General features: G+C 42.9%; 1 protein-coding gene across 9 annotated transcripts in view; it reads right to left on the bottom strand.

Moving 5' to 3' along the window:
• The window catches only part of LIN7A (lin-7 cell polarity scaffold A), an 81,918-nt gene that overhangs the window by 31,074 nt on the left and 33,516 nt on the right, over window positions 1-17,328 (bottom strand). For 8 of the 9 annotated variants that reach the window (XM_048835695.2, XM_075124321.1, XM_048835688.2 and 5 more), the window contains one exon: window positions 16,463-16,581. The exons of the other annotated variant lie outside the window; for it this stretch is intronic. In XM_048835695.2, the coding sequence (XP_048691652.1) occupies window positions 16,463-16,581 (119 nt within the window). The remainder of the gene's footprint in view (window positions 1-16,462; window positions 16,582-17,328) is intronic. 9 annotated transcript variants of the gene reach the window in all.

Raw genomic sequence — 17,328 nt, 5'->3', positions numbered from 1 at the left:
TGGAGGCATCTAGGAGAGCGCCTATGTATTCTGTGCGCTGCATCGGAACCAATGTTGACTTGGCCTCGTTTACTAGGAGGCCTACATTGGCACATGTAGCCAAGAGCAGCTCCACATGGTCCTGTACCTGAGACCGCGAGCTGCCCTTGAGAAGCAAATCGTTGAGGTAGGGAAATATCCGGACCCCTCGGCGTCTGAGGTAGGCCGCCACAACCACTATACACTTTGTGAATACCTTGGGCACGGTGGACAGGCCAAATGGGAGGACCATAAACTGGTAGTGGTCCTGTCCCACCAAGAAACAAAGGAAGCGTCTGTGCCTCTCGAATATATGGATATGGAAGTATGCGTCCTGAAGGTCCAGGGCCGCATACCAATCGCCAGGTTCCAGAGAGGGTATGATACATGCCAGAGAGACCATGCCGAACCGGCATTTGGCCATGAACTGATTGAGGTCTCGCAAATCCAGGATAGGCCTGAGCCCCCATTTTGCCTTCAGGATAAGGAAGTAACAGGAGTAAAACCCTTTTCCCTGGAACTCCCTTGGAAGTTTTGCCACAGCTTCCAAGCTGAGGAGCCAATGCACTTCCTGCTCTAGCAGAGGTACATGTGATGGGTCCCCCATGCCGTCCCAGGGAGGGGGGTAGGAGGGTGGGGGTGAGACAAACTGTAGCATGTAGCCCTGGGAAATGGTGTTGAGGACCCAACGGTCCAATGTTATTCGGGACCATTCCGCAAGGAATGTGCACAAGCGGTTGCTGAAGGCAAACTTTATTGGTAGGAGAGTCCTCTCGGGAGGCACCCGGGTACCCTCCTGCAACCAGTCAAAAATGCCTCTTGCCCTGCTGCTTGCCCCTTGAGGGCCCAGGCTGCGGGGCAGAGAGAGACTGCTTCTGAGGTCGCCTCTTCCGGGTCTTGGACCTCTTATAGGCTGGCTCATATCTTGGCTGGGGAGCCGGGGTGGGAGCCTGCAGTTTAGACTTGTCCTTGGCAGGCGGGACGTAAAGCCCAAAGGTTTGCAGGGTAGTACGTGAGTCCTTCATGCCATGAAGTTTCATGTTTGTTTGTTCCGTGAACAGGTCCTTGCCATCGAAGGGAAGATTCTGCATCACAGACTGTGCCTCCATGGAGAGCCCAGACAGCAGTAGCCCTGACGCCCTCCGCATGGACACCGCCGAGGCCATGGACTGAGCAGCTGTGTCAGCTGCATCCGATGCTGCCTGCAGAGCAGCCTTTGCTGCAGCGGCACCCTCCTCCACAAGCAGCTTAAATTCCTTCCTTTCATGCTCCAGAAGGGAGGGTTCGAATTTGGGCAGTGACCCCCACAAGTTAAATTCATAACGGCTGAGAAGGACTTGGTGGTTGGCCACCAGGAGCTGGAAACTGGACGACGAATAAAGCTTCCTACCAAACGAGTCCAGCCTTCTAGAGTCCTTATTCTTGGGTGTGGGTCCTGGTTGACCCTTTCTCTCCCTATGATTTACAGACTCCACCACTAGGGAGTTGGGGGCCGGGTGGGTATAGAGATACTCATGCCCTTTTGTGGGCACAAAATATTTGCACTCTGCCTTCTTTGATATTATCATAGAATCATAGAATATCAGGGTTGGAAGGGACCCCAGAAGGTCATCTAGTCCAACCCCCTGCTCGAAGCAGGACCAATTCCCAGTTAAATCATCCCAGCCAGGGCTTTGTCAAGCCTGACCTTAAAAACCTCTAAGGAAGGAGATTCTACCACCTCTCTAGGTAACGCATTCCAGTGTTTCACCACCCTCTTAGTGAAAAAGTTTTTCCTAATATCCAATCTAAACCTCCCCCACTGCAACTTGAGACCATTACTCCTCGTTCTGTCATCTGCTACCATTGAGAACAGTCTAGAGCCATCCTCTTTGGAACCCCCTTTCAGGTAGTTGAAAGCAGCTATCAAATCCCCCCTCATTCTTCTCTTCTGCAGGCTAAACAATCCCAGCTCCCTCCGCCTCTCCTCATAAGTCATGTGTTCCAGACCCCTAATCATTTTTGTTGCCCTTCGCTGGACTCTCTCCAATTTATCCACATCCTTCTTGAAGTGTGGGGCCCAAAACTGGACACAGTACTCCAGATGAGGCCTCACCAATGTCGAATAGAGGGGAACGATCACGTCCCTCGATCTGCTCGCTATGCCCCTACTTATACATCCCAAAATGCCATTGGCCTTCTTGGCAACAAGGGCACACTGCTGACTCATATCCAGCTTCTCGTCCACTGTCACCCCTAGGTCCTTTTCCGCAGAACTGCTGCCTAGCCATTCGGTCCCTAGTCTGTAGCTGTGCATTGGGTTCTTCCGTCCTAAGTGCAGGACCCTGCACTTATCCTTATTGAACCTCATCAGATTTCTTTTGGCCCAATCCTCCAATTTGTCTAGGTCCTTCTGTATCCTATCCCTCCCCTCCAGCGTATCTACCACTCCTCCCAGTTTAGTATCATCCGCAAATTTGCTGAGAGTGCAATCCACACCATCCTCCAGATCATTTATGAAGATATTGAACAAAACCGGCCCCAGGACCGACCCTTGGGGCACTCCACTTGATACCGGCTGCCAACTAGACATGGAGCCATTGATCACTACCCGTTGAGCCCGACAATCTAGCCAACTTTCTACCCACCTTATAGTGCATTCATCCAGCCCATACTTCCTTAACTTGCTGACAAGAATACTGTGGGAGACCGTGTCAAAAGCTTTGCTAAAGTCAAGAAACAATACATCCACTGCTTTCCCTTCATCCACAGAACCAGTAATCTCATCATAAAAGGCGATTAGATTAGTCAGGCATGACCTTCCCTTGATGAATCCATGCTTGGTGAATCCATATTGGCGCAAGGGAGGCTGGCATTTGCCAGAGGGCATTGGAAATGTTAGCCACCCCTTCTTGCACCGATTGGGTACCGGTACCGAAGAGGAGAGGACATTGAAGAGCGAGTCTGAGGGTCCCTCCATCTCCTCAGCTTGGAGTTTGAGGCTCTACGCTACTCGCTTCAGTAGCTCCTGGTGAGCCCTGAAGTCCTCCTGCAGTGTGGAGGGGGGGTGGGGCTGCAACCTTGTCATCTGGCACGGGGGAGGAGGCAGGTATGGAGCGTTGCACGTTGGCCAGCGCCGTGGGATACACCCCTTGGTCGGACTCCACATGCGGTGCTGAGGGAGGGGGGGTGGGATAACTCAGTGGTTTGAGCATTGGCCTGCTAAACCTAGGGTTGTGAGTTCAATCCTTGAGGGGGCCATTTAGGGATCTGGGACAAAAATTGGGGATTGGCCCTGCTTTGAGCAGGGGGTTGGACTAGATGACCTCCTGAGGTCCCTTCCAACCCTGATATTCTATGATTTTATGATTCTATGACCAGCCAATCTATCCCTTGGAGGCCTGGATAGTGAGGTGGAGGGAGCCTCCGATGCCCCTGCTACTGAACAAGCCCCTGGCTGGGCATGCACGGAGGCCGGGGGGGGCAGGGAGTCCACTGGCACCCCTGGCCCTGCCATGGGGGCCCTTGCCACTGACCGTGCTGCAGCACCGGCGGCACCAGCTGGTCGGGTTGGCTGGGCTGGGACATAAGGGTCCACTTGTGGGTCAAGGTTGTGGTTACCAATGACCTATCGGTACCATGGGAGCGGTACTATCGATGGTGCAGAGAACGACATCTGCCATGGGACCGAGACTCCGATGTTGAGGAATGGTGCTGCCTCAACTACTACGTCTTGAGATGCTGCGACGCCTAGATCTGTGACGACGTGGAGCTGGCGATCCCCCACTGGGAGTCATGGGCACGGTACCTCGAGGAGAGAGAGCTGGCGCGCGAACGGCGACGGCACCCACGTCGGGAGCGGCTACGGTAGCTCTGACAAGAAGGGGAGCGCCTACGATGCCTGTGCCTGTCCCGTTGATACTCTCTGTTCGGCGTGGAGCGGTGCCTGGAACTCCGATCTGACAGCACCTGACCAGACAACCTAGTGGGTGATGAAAGCGGAGGCCGGAGACAGTGCCCTGACAGGATGCTGAGCAGCGAGAGGGCCCGAGAGCAGTTCCCTGACTGGGATCTGGGTTGGGTCGGGGTTGACTGCCTAGAGCCCAGTGGTGGCTTGCCTCTAGAGTGGGGCCCAGATGCTGGTGGTGCCCCGGGGACCTGCAGAGTCATAATGTCTCGGGCCGCTTGCAGGGCTTCTGGCGTCGAAGGCATCCGGACATTCTGAGAGGCCTGAGTCAATGCAACTGGAATGCTCCGCTCGACAAGAGTCGGAGCTCTGGGGTGGGGGGCGGAACTGGGGCTGCCCGACACGGGTATAGCCTCTCCCGTTGCTTTCTCTCGATGCCGCTGAGAAAACCGGGCCTTTCTCTGTTTCTTAGAAAGGGAGCGGTGCCGGCCACTGGAAGATGCCGGGGGATCACTGCGCACCGAAGACGAGGTGCCCGGTGCCGAATCCACTCGGCGCACTGGGGTTGGGACCAGTGCCAACTCCATGAGAAGGGCCCGAAGTCTAATGTCTCTTTCCTTTTTGGTTCTAGGTTTGAAGGACCTGCAGATCTTACAGCGATCACTAATGTGGGATTGTCCCAAGCAGCGGAGACAGTCAGCGTGCGGGTCACTTCTGGGCATCAAACGCCTGCAAGAGTCGCATGATTTAAACCCTGGGGTATGGGGCATGCCCCGGCCCGAACACTAACTAACTGAACTGAAACGTGTTGAACTAACTGACACAGGTACCACTAACAACGAACGACGAGTTCTGGGACGAGCTGCAGTGAAGCGAAGCTGGAGCAAGTAGTTCCGACGCACCCTCACTGGCAGCAAGAAGGAACTGAGGGTGGGGGGATTACGTGGCTCCCCTTGTAGTGTGCTATAGAGGTGCCACTCCAGGGGTCGCAGCAGCGCTCCCCCTACGGGTACTGCTAAGGGAAAAACTTCCGCACTGGTGCATGTGGTCAGCACGCACACCTACTGTGGAATACCACATGAGCAAGCACTCGAAGAACTTATATGATGCCAAATGCAACTGTGGTTGTATAAATGTGGATTGAGGCAAGGGTGGATCCAGAGTTCTGTAGCTTTCTCCATACCCACTGATGCGATGTTTCCCTCCTCGCTGTTCCTTCATCCCGCCCTCGGATTAGTCTAGCCTGGCACTTCCACCCTGCTAGTTAGGTAATGGTGTACTAGGTCAATGCGAGTAAACAGACTCGCCATAGATGGGCTACCTGTTGTGTCCCCCACTCCCACCACATGCAATTTCACATACTTCTGTTTTTCTTGTGTGCTAATTTTAGATGATCTCATGAGGTAAATAGGCTCAGGAGAGCTAAGTACTGGATAATAAAAGAATGATAATATATTTTCTACCTCAGTTACAAATTATAATTAAGATACTGTAACACATCAGTTGAACACCTACGGTCCATAAACCAGTAGTATGGAGAGTTGTAGGTCATGGGTTCTGGCTCTTCCTCTTCTTCCTTTACAGCTGCCAAATAGAGTTAAAGTACAGCTATACAGATGCTATTTTCCAAATTGCTTTCCCATAGTGATAGTTACCATAGGGCTGTTTTGCGGTCAAGAACTGGGATGGGGGATATTTTGCATGACTCAGAATAGGAGAGGGAGTATTGCATGGGGCAGTCTCTCTAAATGGTGGTTCCCACTGTGGAAGACTTTAAGAACCTCTGCTGCTAACAAATCTGTGCCCATCTAAAAACATCATGGCTGTCGCTATGTTGCATATCCTATCCTCTTGGAACTTCGCTCCTTTTCCACAAGCACAATTCCCTATCATATGAGTAAATGGAGGACTGGTGTTAGGATTGCATGGCATGCAATGCGTGGGCAAATAATTCTGGATAGAACCAGAATTAGGCACTGAGATTTTGTGAGTGTCTGTATACATACAATACATGCACAGATGTACATACATTGTATAAGATCAAAAGTATTTTCAATTTTGCAGTCTGAAGCACCCTGACAAAAGACCTCTTTTTAAAACGGACAAAACAAACACACACCTGTGAGCACAGTGAAATGAAAACTGCTGAAAAATGAAATCCCTGCGGGGAGACATTTGTGACATTATGAGTTTACAAGAAATAAAAAAAAAAATCTATATTACAGACGTTGTTTCCTGTAGCTACTGAACTTTGACAATTTACAGAAAAGCTGTATTTTTTATATTAGCTGGCACTGTAAGAATTAGCTATTTGTATGAGATCAAATAAATATAAGGTGGTCATTTAGGCTGCAAGCATTTTGAACATTTTGGTATGGTAATCTTTCATTAGTCTGTAAGTAGTTTTGTGTTTGCATCAGGAAATCTGTTAGCAGCTACCCTCAGAGACAAACATCTGCATCATTATCACAGCTGTCAGAACAATCCCCTACAGTGCAGCCACAGTGTGTCATTTTGCCTTATGCAGCACAGAGGATAACTTATTAAAAAGCCGAAACCTGCAAATGAACTAGATCTCATTTAACTTCCTGAGGCGATATGACAGTTTTAATTACAGAATGTATGAAAGAAATATATGAAAATGTAAAAGCTAACATTTGGAATATGAGGATATTTTTTTAAAACATTTCTTTCAGGGGGAAAAAAAAGAAACTAGGTCAGTTTTACCAAAGTGAAAAATGCTCTGACTCTTGACACCTTATTAAACTATCCTTAGGCAGTGAAAAAAATCTGCTATGGGGTTGAAATATCCTCCAAAATAATTGAAGTTTAACCAATGTAAGGGGAAAAGTTTTAATTTAAGATACCACACTTTCTATAGGATCCAGTTAGAGCCTAAAAATTTGTTTTGCTCCAAAAGATCTTTTTATCTTGTTGTTTTCTGTTGCTTTTTAAAAAATACTTGATAGATACTTAGATACCACGCTGACGGGGCCATATAAATACTTAGTTTAGTCTTTGAGTTATCAGATGACCTCTCCCATTAATTTTTATCAATACTATCGGTTGCTACATTTCAGCTTTCATTTCAATCACCCGTTAGCTGCTAGTGCCCTTTTCCATCTGCCTTCACATCTCTTACTGTAGTTACATATGCTTTGTAAAACTGGCAGCTGTAATAAACAGATAGAATTGGTTGGATTAGCATCTTGCTCTAGTTTTGGGACTAGGTTTTCTGTATGCTGGGAAGGATGGGGACAAGGAGAGTCTTACCCCCTCTTTCTGGGCTTTTGTGCAAGGGCTGGACGCAGTCTTGGTCCTTGAATTTCTGCCATGTGAGGACTCTGACTGTCCTGTGCTGAAAGTCACAGTGAATGACCCCCAGGGCATAGGATGAAGTGGGGCCATGGTCTCACTCCCTTCTGTGTTGGCCACGAGAACATAACAGATGCACGTAGCATGCATGCTGTCATGTATTCCACAGTGTGTGCTCTGATATGTATTGGATGAGTCAGACAGAATGCTCTTGGTACTGATGGTAGGGCAGGGCATCTCTGCATGCCCTCCCTTCCCTCCTGCAATGTGATTTCCTACTGAAAAAGCCAGATTAGTCAACTGAACTTAATTTACATTCTAATAAGATTAATATAAATTAGACACTGAAAATACCTATTAGGTCATTTGGCATATTTCCCTGTTCCCAAGACAGACTTCTAGGAAGCACTGAGCACTCCCCATTCCATTTGAAATAAAGGGGAAGTGTTGCTGTTCAGCACCTCGACAGAAAAGGCTCAAGATGTCTCAAGTTTGGGCACCCAAAATCAGTGGCCTTTTTTGAAAATACTGGCCTCGGTGTATCTTTAGCGGCTTTTACGACAATTTATAGTAGCTGGAAATGAGGAAGGGAGCAACCAGCTCCCAGAAGACCGCTTATAATCCACAGACAATAATTTAGTAACCCCATCTCTCAACTCCTTGCCTATTCCGGTTTGGAGAAGTATCTGAGCCTTCAATAACCCACACTCCCTTCACTTTATCGGTGAGTCTGTATGGGCTGCAGATCACAGCAGCTCTACACCAAACATAAAAAGCTTTCTCAGTGCCTCGCCAAAAATCAGCAGCTGGCTAAAGCTGAGCACATCATCCTTTTATCTGAGTGCATTCCCAAGTGTTTGTTCTACCTGGCTGGAATGGAAGTGAGAGAGAGAGAATGAGACTATTTGTTTCTATTTTTAGACACTTAGGAAGCAAACAGATAACATGGGGTTCCTAGAGGTAGACTTAGAATTAGGCAAGCTTTTTCCCCCTCCGACGGAGTAACCCAGAAGTATAGATTGAAAGACACTTCTCAAGAATTTCCTAAAAGACTTTGTTGGGTGGGAGTAGGGAACCGTTGGGAGCTGTAACAAGGCAGGAATGCAAGTCTGTAGTAAAACTGCACTGGTCCACTCCAGTGGACTGCCAGAATAAATATTTTTCTCATCAGTTCACCTGGCTGCAGATTTCTCCGATAATGAAGAAGCAGGCTTGAGATGAACTGCAGTAAAGGTTATTGTTATCCTCCAGAGTTTTATATAATCAAATATGATACTGTGACACTAAACAAAAATGATAATGTAGGGAAATCAAATAGGTTGCTGATTTGCGTATCCAATGTTGTATTAGAACAATCTTCCATGAAATAAGTAACTGCAGCAAGCTCTGTACAGAATTAGCTAAATCAAATTAGGACAGTTTATTAGAATTCTAACAATTATGCAGCAGTAACCTAGCTAAACACTGACATGAGAGAAATACAGCATTATTTTACTATTGGGTGTTTGCAGGCTTTTTGTGAATATTGATTTTTTTTTTCTGGGGCACAGCTAAGCAAGCCAAGCACAAATGCAAGTAGTTATATAGCCAGCAGTCATCCTCAACAATTGATCTTTAATCAGTACTTCTCATTGGTTTCAATCAGAACTCTCCATTGAAGCCAAAGGGGAGTACTCAGTAAAGATCAATGGTATGATATGGCCCCAGATTCTAGAGTATTACATCTGTGATATCAAAGTATTTAGCTCTAAGCTGCTTTTTAAAAAGCGACAACAGCAGCTGTTTTAAATCTCCTCTAGTGAAGTCATGGGGATCTTGTAATTGCACAGAGGCTTAATAATGTCTCCTCTCAGATACTGTTTGTTCTGCCTGGTATATTCATATATAATTGCCATTAATGAGGGCCATCTGCCTAGTGACAAGGTAATCATTCCAAAAGTTCATTCAGGCAATACAGTGTTTTCAGGAAACAAAGTAAGGATACTTCACCTATGTTTGTAAGATGGTGACATGAAAGTACTCTTTCCTTCACAGCAGGACATTATGTGTCATTTGGTGTAATTCTGGGTGAAAGTTCCTGATAACTACAGGAAATGGATGCATCTAACAAGGTGAACTTATACAGGAAACACAATCTCTGCTTATTTAAACCCCAAGTTATTCCAGTTTCTGAACTTTCTAAATACCTTATACATTATGTGGGAATGGGGAAAGAGGCAGGTTGTTTAGTGAGATTTGACCAGTCATTCCCTGTCCTAATTTCTAAACATGCCCCTGACAAATACTCAAAATTCCTCATCACAGACATAACCTTTTTAACCAAAGATAGGAGGATAAAACTCACAGTAGAGCCTCGTAACACTAATCCTTAATCATTCAGAAGTCACTGCTAAACAAAATTAAATAATGCCCTTTCCCCGGAGGGACAAATACGATGTCTTGGTAGAATTATTACTTTTTTATCACTTATTTCTGTATAGTATTTCATTGAAAATCTTAACACCAAACATCTCATGTCTACAAAGTATCATGCCCCCCACAGAACTATATACATTAATAAGGTCAGACAACTCTGAGTTTCACCCTTTGTAGCTCTTATCATTATGAGATACAACCATAAAAGGCTAGAGAGGTTAAAAGGGGCAAAATTCTGCTCTCGCTAGAGGCCTGATCCTGAACCCATGGAAGTCCAGGGGGTTGTTATCATGGACTCCAATGGAAACAGGATCATACCTTTTTACATCGGTGCAACTTCACAGATATCAGGAGAACTGTACGAGTTTAACTGAGAATATGGCCAGGATCTGACTCAATATTTCAAAACCAAATGTTGAAATTGCAGATTTAACATCAAATAAAAGCAATTTTAACACAAATGCAAATGTAGCTCTAGTGTAAGCATGACAAAAAATCTCACTGAACTTGGCCCAAAGTCAAGCTTTAAACTGTTTCCAAGATCTGTTAGTTTGGAATGAAAACTACATTACCAGTTTTAAACTATCACATTTGCCCTCTCTTTACCTGTTAAACATATGAATTGAAATTACAATATGAACTGCCAAGAACACAACTTCACAAAGAATTTTGCAAGCATAGAGATTTCTTTAAGAGATTTAAAACCTTGTTTATACAAGATTTAAAAGTCAATTATGTTCTGGGGGACAAGGTGGGTGAGTTAATATCTTTTATTGGACCAATTTATTCTGGTGAGAGAGACAAGCTTCTGCACTTACAAAGAGCTCTTCTTCAGTAAGAGCTCTGTGTAAGCTCGAAGCTTGTCTCTCACCAGCAAAAGTTGGTCCAATAATAGATATTACCTCACCTCATCTTGTCTCTCTGATATCCTGGGACCATTACGGTTACAACAACACTGCATATGATTATGTTCTGCACAGCTGCATACTATATCTGGGACAATTCCATATTCAGTGCTGTAAGACTGTTCCTGCTAAATTAACAAGAATGTGTTCTGAGACTATTTTTAATCTACAGTTTTACTTGGTATATTTTATATAACCTGTAATTTAAATGATAAATTTTGTTTGCCTTATTCAGATGGGTAGCCTCCTTGGCCACCAGCTGACGTACTAAAGGGCCAATTCTTCCACTTTTACTCATGTTGAGTAGTGTAGTCCCTTAATTTCAAAGGGTAAAAAGAGCAGAACTGGACCTTAAATTTGGGGTTTCATACTGAAGTTAAAGGACAGTTCTATCCTGAAAATTCTATCATCTTCATCCATGGATCTTCTCCCTGTGTGTATTCAAAGTCATATTTTAGTGGCTTTATTTGAATACATTTGTACACACGTTGGCTCTGTAGGGTTACATAGAGAGAACAGGATTCTATTTCTGCTCATCCACCAGCTACAAAAATAACTAAAATTTTGCCTTTAGTGATTGGGGGACAAAAAAGCAGTTACACCGGTGCAATGGAGAGCAGAATTTGAACACTGGGGTTGCTCAGCTGTTAGACTGTAGAATCTGGCCTGCAGAATCCTTTTTTTTTTTTTAAAGGTGGGGTGAGCAATTCAGCAGGCAGAAAGCGTGCAACTGAACTTTCAGAATCTAGGACTGGCAGTGAGAGAGAAATAATATTGTCCTTGTAAACTGAGCAAAAGTTGATCTTGGAACCCTTCAAACACAGAAAAACCTGGGACAGTCTGATGATTTCTGGAACCACACTTTAAATTTCTAAATAAAGATCTTTCTTATAAGAAAGTTAAGGTGGAGGAAGTGTGAGTTGAGTCTAACAAACACCCCAAAAACATTGCACTGAGTATAGCTTTTTAAAAAGAAATCCCAAATATTAGAATGATAAACCCTGAATGCTAGAACTAAGGTGAATAGTTGAAGGAATCTGGCCAGATCCCTGCTGTCAGGCAATTCTTCGTTGCTCAATATCACTGCACCCAACTTATACTACCCACCCAACCTTAGCGTTTCTCCCTGATGTTTGCGAAAACATGTGAAGTGTGAAAGTAACATTTTATTAAGGCACTGTAAGCCAGCTGGAGAAAATAATATATCCGCATGTAGGGCCGTGTGGGATTCTAGTGCTTAAATCACCGAGGCATGAAAATTATCATCCATTATTAATGAAGCACAATCACTCACACGTACCATATCCAGGAATAGTGACAGAACATGGGCTTGTAAGAAACCTTTTAAAGGTGGGGATAAACGTTTCTCACTGAATTATAACCTAATATCCTGGTAATGAACCCCAGTTTTGATTATAATATAATATAACCAAAAATATTTCAAAAGCACCAGGGGCGAAATCCTGGCCCCATTAAGGTCAATGAGAGTTTTGCCACTGACTTCAACTTAGCCAGGATCTCACTTTACTAGTTTTATTAAGTTTTCTCCAGAAAGTACTCTAATACACAGATAAAAAGCGTATTTTAAATCAATGAAGTATTTATATTGACCCTTACTCAAAACAAATACTGTTCCACCAGATAATCCCATACAAAGTACTCAGCTATAGAGTCACCTTTCTTAAACCATGTCTGCTTCTCTCTTTTAAAAACTGTTGACAATCTTGCAAAAATAGCACCAGATGATGACCAGATATTTGGGTAGAAATGTAAATATAATAAAGCAATAAGACAATGCATATTTTAGCTTCTCTGGTTTATAACTAGACAGACTTTTATTTAGTTTTCCCAATCCTATTGTACACGAGATTAATTTATGTAATAAATTCATCCATATCACTGATGTAGGCCATTACCAATCAAATTTTATTTTAAATAACATTCACAAAGAAAACTGGTCCCAGTGGTGCTGAATTTTATTATCATATATTTAGTTATTTGGTATGGTGGTCGTGAGGCACTGATATCTTAATAAATATAGTTGTTTAACCTACAGGTGAACAAAAATCTTCATTTCCAGAACCTTTTAATATGCAACTTCTTAAAGGACAACCTCATACTCAAGGAAAAATAAGGCTCTGTTGATATGTATTACCTTCCACTACTGAATACCAAAAGGCAATAGCAATGTATGTGCATTTTATTTATTAAGTTGTGCCACATCTTTTGCTGATGATTTGTTATTCTTTTGGTTCAGCAATGTATTCTAACACTTTCTGTATATAGCTGTCTAAAATGTATTGATAATAAAGCTTTGCAAAGTGCTGATTTTTTTGGTTCACTAGCCATTCCAAAAAATTTCCCCCCCTCCTCACCCAAAATAGTTTCAGTGAGAAAATTTCAGTTTCTGGTCAACTGAAGCAGAAAAAAAATTTCATGTGAAACTAAATATTATTTTGTCTCACCCAAAACAAAACACTTCATTTTGTTTCTGAGCTTTCTTAAACATTTTATTTTTTCATTAAACTGAAATAAATTTCAAAAGAAAACATTACTTTGAATCAAAATTGAAATGATGTGTTTAAAAATGTCAAAACAAAACTTTGATTTTTTTCAGGTTATTTTTTACTGAAACAATTTGGCAAATTTGACACAACATCACAAAATGTTTCAGTTGACCCAAACCCGCATTTTCCAATGGGAAAGAAATGTCAACTGAAATATTTTGCCTTGCTCTAATAGCCAGACTAGGCATTAATTTCATTTACAATTCTACATAATTTCATTTATTTTTTTGCCTTACCCCAATTATAATCAAACCATAAATGTACATTAACTTATATTTTCATATCTAAGTTCATCTTTTCAGCAGATGAACTGTCTCATTCTGCCTTGCAGTCTAATACCTCACCTATACTTGTTCCTCAGCAACCAGGAGAGTAGAGCATAATGACAGTTTTGATCTAAAGTAATAATAGAAAAGGTACATGCCTTAAGAATTGGGTTGTTGTATGATGGGCAGGACTGAAGAAGAACCTAGCTTTTTCCAGGCAACAAGGTAGTAACCCTATACCTTTCCCTGTATCTAAAGAACTTGAACTGTGTTAACCAAATAAATCTTACACAGGATTTTTAATGTGATTAGTCCAAAATGAGTTTGTCTGGCCATTATAAAAAATTATGGACTAGACTTCATGGTAGGCCTAAGGGAGCTTAGCTGTGGAAACCATGTACCATGCCAATGGACTGAAAATTGGTGCTTCCATTTTCAAAAGGAATTAAAACATAATTATATATTTCAAATCGCCATTCATTATTTCCAGAGCCAATAAAAATGTCTTGCCAATTTGAGACAAATACCTCCAAGTGGTTCTAATATTCAGCTAAGTGAGCATGCCAGTCAATTATTTTCTGTTAGCTCTTTTTACATTAATTACCGATTCTTGACATGGCATCTTATAACCTTACAACCGTCTTATAAAACCCTGTAATTTAAATCAAATTCATAATTAACAACTACAATCAAGGTCATTTTTAAAATAAAATGATCATCCCTAACAGAGACTAATTACCTAACCTGCATTCTTCCCAATAATCTATTTCCTGGCACATGTTGTAATATCCCAACCCCTGAGTAGTTTCAATTGGCCACTGTTTTTCAAGATCTTCTTTCCAGAAAAATGTTTTCTTCTTCAACCTCAACCCCAAAGTGGAATTTTCTCCACTAAATAATGCTTGTCTAAGATACATGATGAATTTTTTCTGGCTGGGGCTGCACTGGGTCTCTGCAGGTATCCTGAGCTTCCCTCTGGGGGAAGGAAGACAGTGCCTGGTATATCTCTAGCCAGATCCACACCTTCTGCCTTCAGGCCCTGCCCTCCTTTATAGTGCAGGTAGCCCGGCACGGAGTGTGCTGGCACACGTCTTCCTCCACCACGATACAAACAATAGTTCTCTTATCTCCACCTGAGAGGTCTCTTGAAACCTCTTTGAGTTACCAGTCTTTTACAAGAACCTCCTCAGGACCTGAACTCTAGCTTCAGCGACCAGGTCTATAGCAGCCTCTGAGAGGAAGGGTTCTCCTCGTGCTATATAACCCCCATCTATGTGCACAGATGGTGGAGTCCCCCTTGGTGCACCAAAGGTTGAGCCTGGCTGGCACCATCAGAATCTGAGACCTCCTGGCCTATGGTCAGAGGGACTGGTGGACTCTGCGGTGTTCAGCCAGTTCATGAGGGTGCCCACCCTGCATGACCCCATTGTGTACCTTTTTTTCACAGTGATATTTCAAGAAGAGAGAGAAAAAATAAATGTCATTTATGACAGTTGGCACAATTGACCTGACCTCTTATTTGGAGTTGGTCAACTGTTGTGTAAATAAATAATTATAAATATCCTAAAGTGAATATTATTTACTTACTAGTGTAAAACCGTAAAAGAAAAATCAGTTTAGTACAGGATGGTTTTACCCAATAGCCCATAAAAGTACTTTCTATGCCTTATAGATGATCCTGTCAAGTTCTTCTTAGGTATTTTTAGTTCACTGAACTGATAGTGCATTACAGTCTAGGCCATTTCCCAGCTTCCTATGCTCCATACCTCTTCAAAAAGCTACATGTTTATTGCTTTTGAGAATATTTTCTGCTGATGAATATAAATCTGCTAGGATTTCATTGGTGGTATTGTAGAGATAGCAAAGCTCCCCTTCATAACTTGGGTGCCAAACTGTGCTATATTTTAAAAATAAATAAATAAATCTTCAATGCTTCCTGTCAATTAAGGAAACATTTAGCTAGTTAAATGAAAAGACTAGCCAGGATATCAGCATCTCAGAATAGAGAGTGCCATTATTTACAGTCTTGGAACAGCATTGCCCTAAAAAGTCTTTAAAACTGTGGGCTATTTAAGTGGCACTCTGTTTCTCGCAATGCAGAATATATTCAGTAAAATAAGGGTGTGTTGCACGTTGCCGATAAACTAATGTACCTTCCCTTTTCTCTTCCTTCTAGCCATTCATGAAAAAAAAAATCACAATCAATGCACTTCTGCTGCCTCAATACCAAAGAGTGCAATCCTGCTATTATTGAAGTATATGATAGAACTCACATTGATGTCACTGAAGGAGGACTACTGTTAGGCATTAAATAGATGAGAGGCTTGCTGGGTGCAAGCTGTAAACTGCTGACTCCATAAGGATATTTCCAATCACTTCAGTCAGGCATACAAATAAAGTTTAGTTTAGTAGGAAAATAATCCTAAACATTTAGGAATCCTATTGAACTGATTAGCTTCATTTGTATCTTCTGTCCAAGAAATTGTAAACTGAAAGAAAACCATTATCAGTTACATATATGAAATTTGGTTCACATTCCCCATGGTATGCTTATGAAAGAGGGTTCCAGAAAGGAACCGACTCTGTAAAAGAAAAATTCTAAAGCAGCCTTAACTATGGTCTCACTACTGTGAGCCCAGAACATAGTTCACTGCTTTAGAGACATCCTAACTGTGTCTGTGTGGATATGTTGGAGGTCAAGGAGAGATGAGAGCGCAAGGAGCTCCTTCTCCCTCTGTGTACCTGTGTGGGAGGCAGCCATAATTTATCATTGACTGCTGGAGAGTGCAAGGAGGGCCTTTTCGCACAGATGGCAGGGTAATGATCCCAGTCCTCAGCACTGCAAGTGGCTACAACTTTCTAACACATACAGCATGACCTCACGCCTCTCTACAGGCCCGATCCAATGCCCACTGAGGTCCCCTGAAGGGGTCCCCTTAACATTAGTGGATTTTGGATTAGCCCCACATTGCCTCTGGAAGCATTATGACTTCAAATCACATATCCTTTGCTGTAGTGGACAAGGTGCTCCTGCTCCCTCAACATTTATAGGAATAAGGCTACGCTAAGAAATGACCTTCATTTCCGTACCTCTCTGATAGCTGTACAAAACTCACTCTGCAGTACTTTCTTTAGGGATTGCAGCTTGTGTACTGGTACTTCTCCGGACTCTTGTAGTTTCTCCAATAATTCAATTGCTCTTGCAACATCTGAATGGGTAAAAATAGGAATAAAGCTCAGAAAAGCAGAGATTTGACATGTAAGAATGATTAATGTTCCAAATAAGTGGTACAGTGATGATGAGCAATATTTTCATGCACAATCGGCTTTAGCAATGCTTAATTTATTTGTTTTTCTGTTTATAAGTCTTTTCTGCAGGTAAACCACTTGAAATGTACACATTACCTTAAACTAATATATGTGTAGACACTGCTGTTCAGAAATCTGAGTCCTTCAGTACTGACATTACATGCATATTTATCAATTACAAGTACTCATTTCTAAAAACACAGATACCAGTGTAAGCAGATAATATACAGTAGCATGCTTAAAACAGTTAGAAATACATAACTGCTTCCTTCTGCATTAAAGAGAACAGCAAGAGGTGCTTTCAAAGAGTCTAATTTAAAATAAGTCCTTATATAAGTCCATCTGGCATGATAATGGATAAGGAAAGAATTTAATCTTTTCTTTGTACAAACCTGGAACTATACACTAATATTTTCTTCAAGAATTGTTTTTCCTCTTGCTAGGAGAAGGCTTCTCTAGTGATTAGAGCACTTGCCCAGGGCTCTGAAGAGCCAAGTTCAATTACCTGTTCTGCCATGTACTTCCTGGATGACTGTGGGAAAGTCACTCAGTCTCTCTGCCTTGGTTCCTCATCTGTAAAATGGGGATAAAAGCACTTCCCTACCTCACAAGGATGTTGTGAGGATAAATATATTAAAGATTGTGAG

This window comes from Caretta caretta, chromosome 1 (assembly GCF_965140235.1).
Source record: "Caretta caretta isolate rCarCar2 chromosome 1, rCarCar1.hap1, whole genome shotgun sequence".
In the NCBI taxonomy this organism is placed as follows: Eukaryota; Metazoa; Chordata; order Testudines; family Cheloniidae; genus Caretta; species Caretta caretta.
The sequence above is the reverse complement of the archived record's forward strand: the minus strand, read 5'-3'. Positions and strand labels throughout refer to the sequence as shown.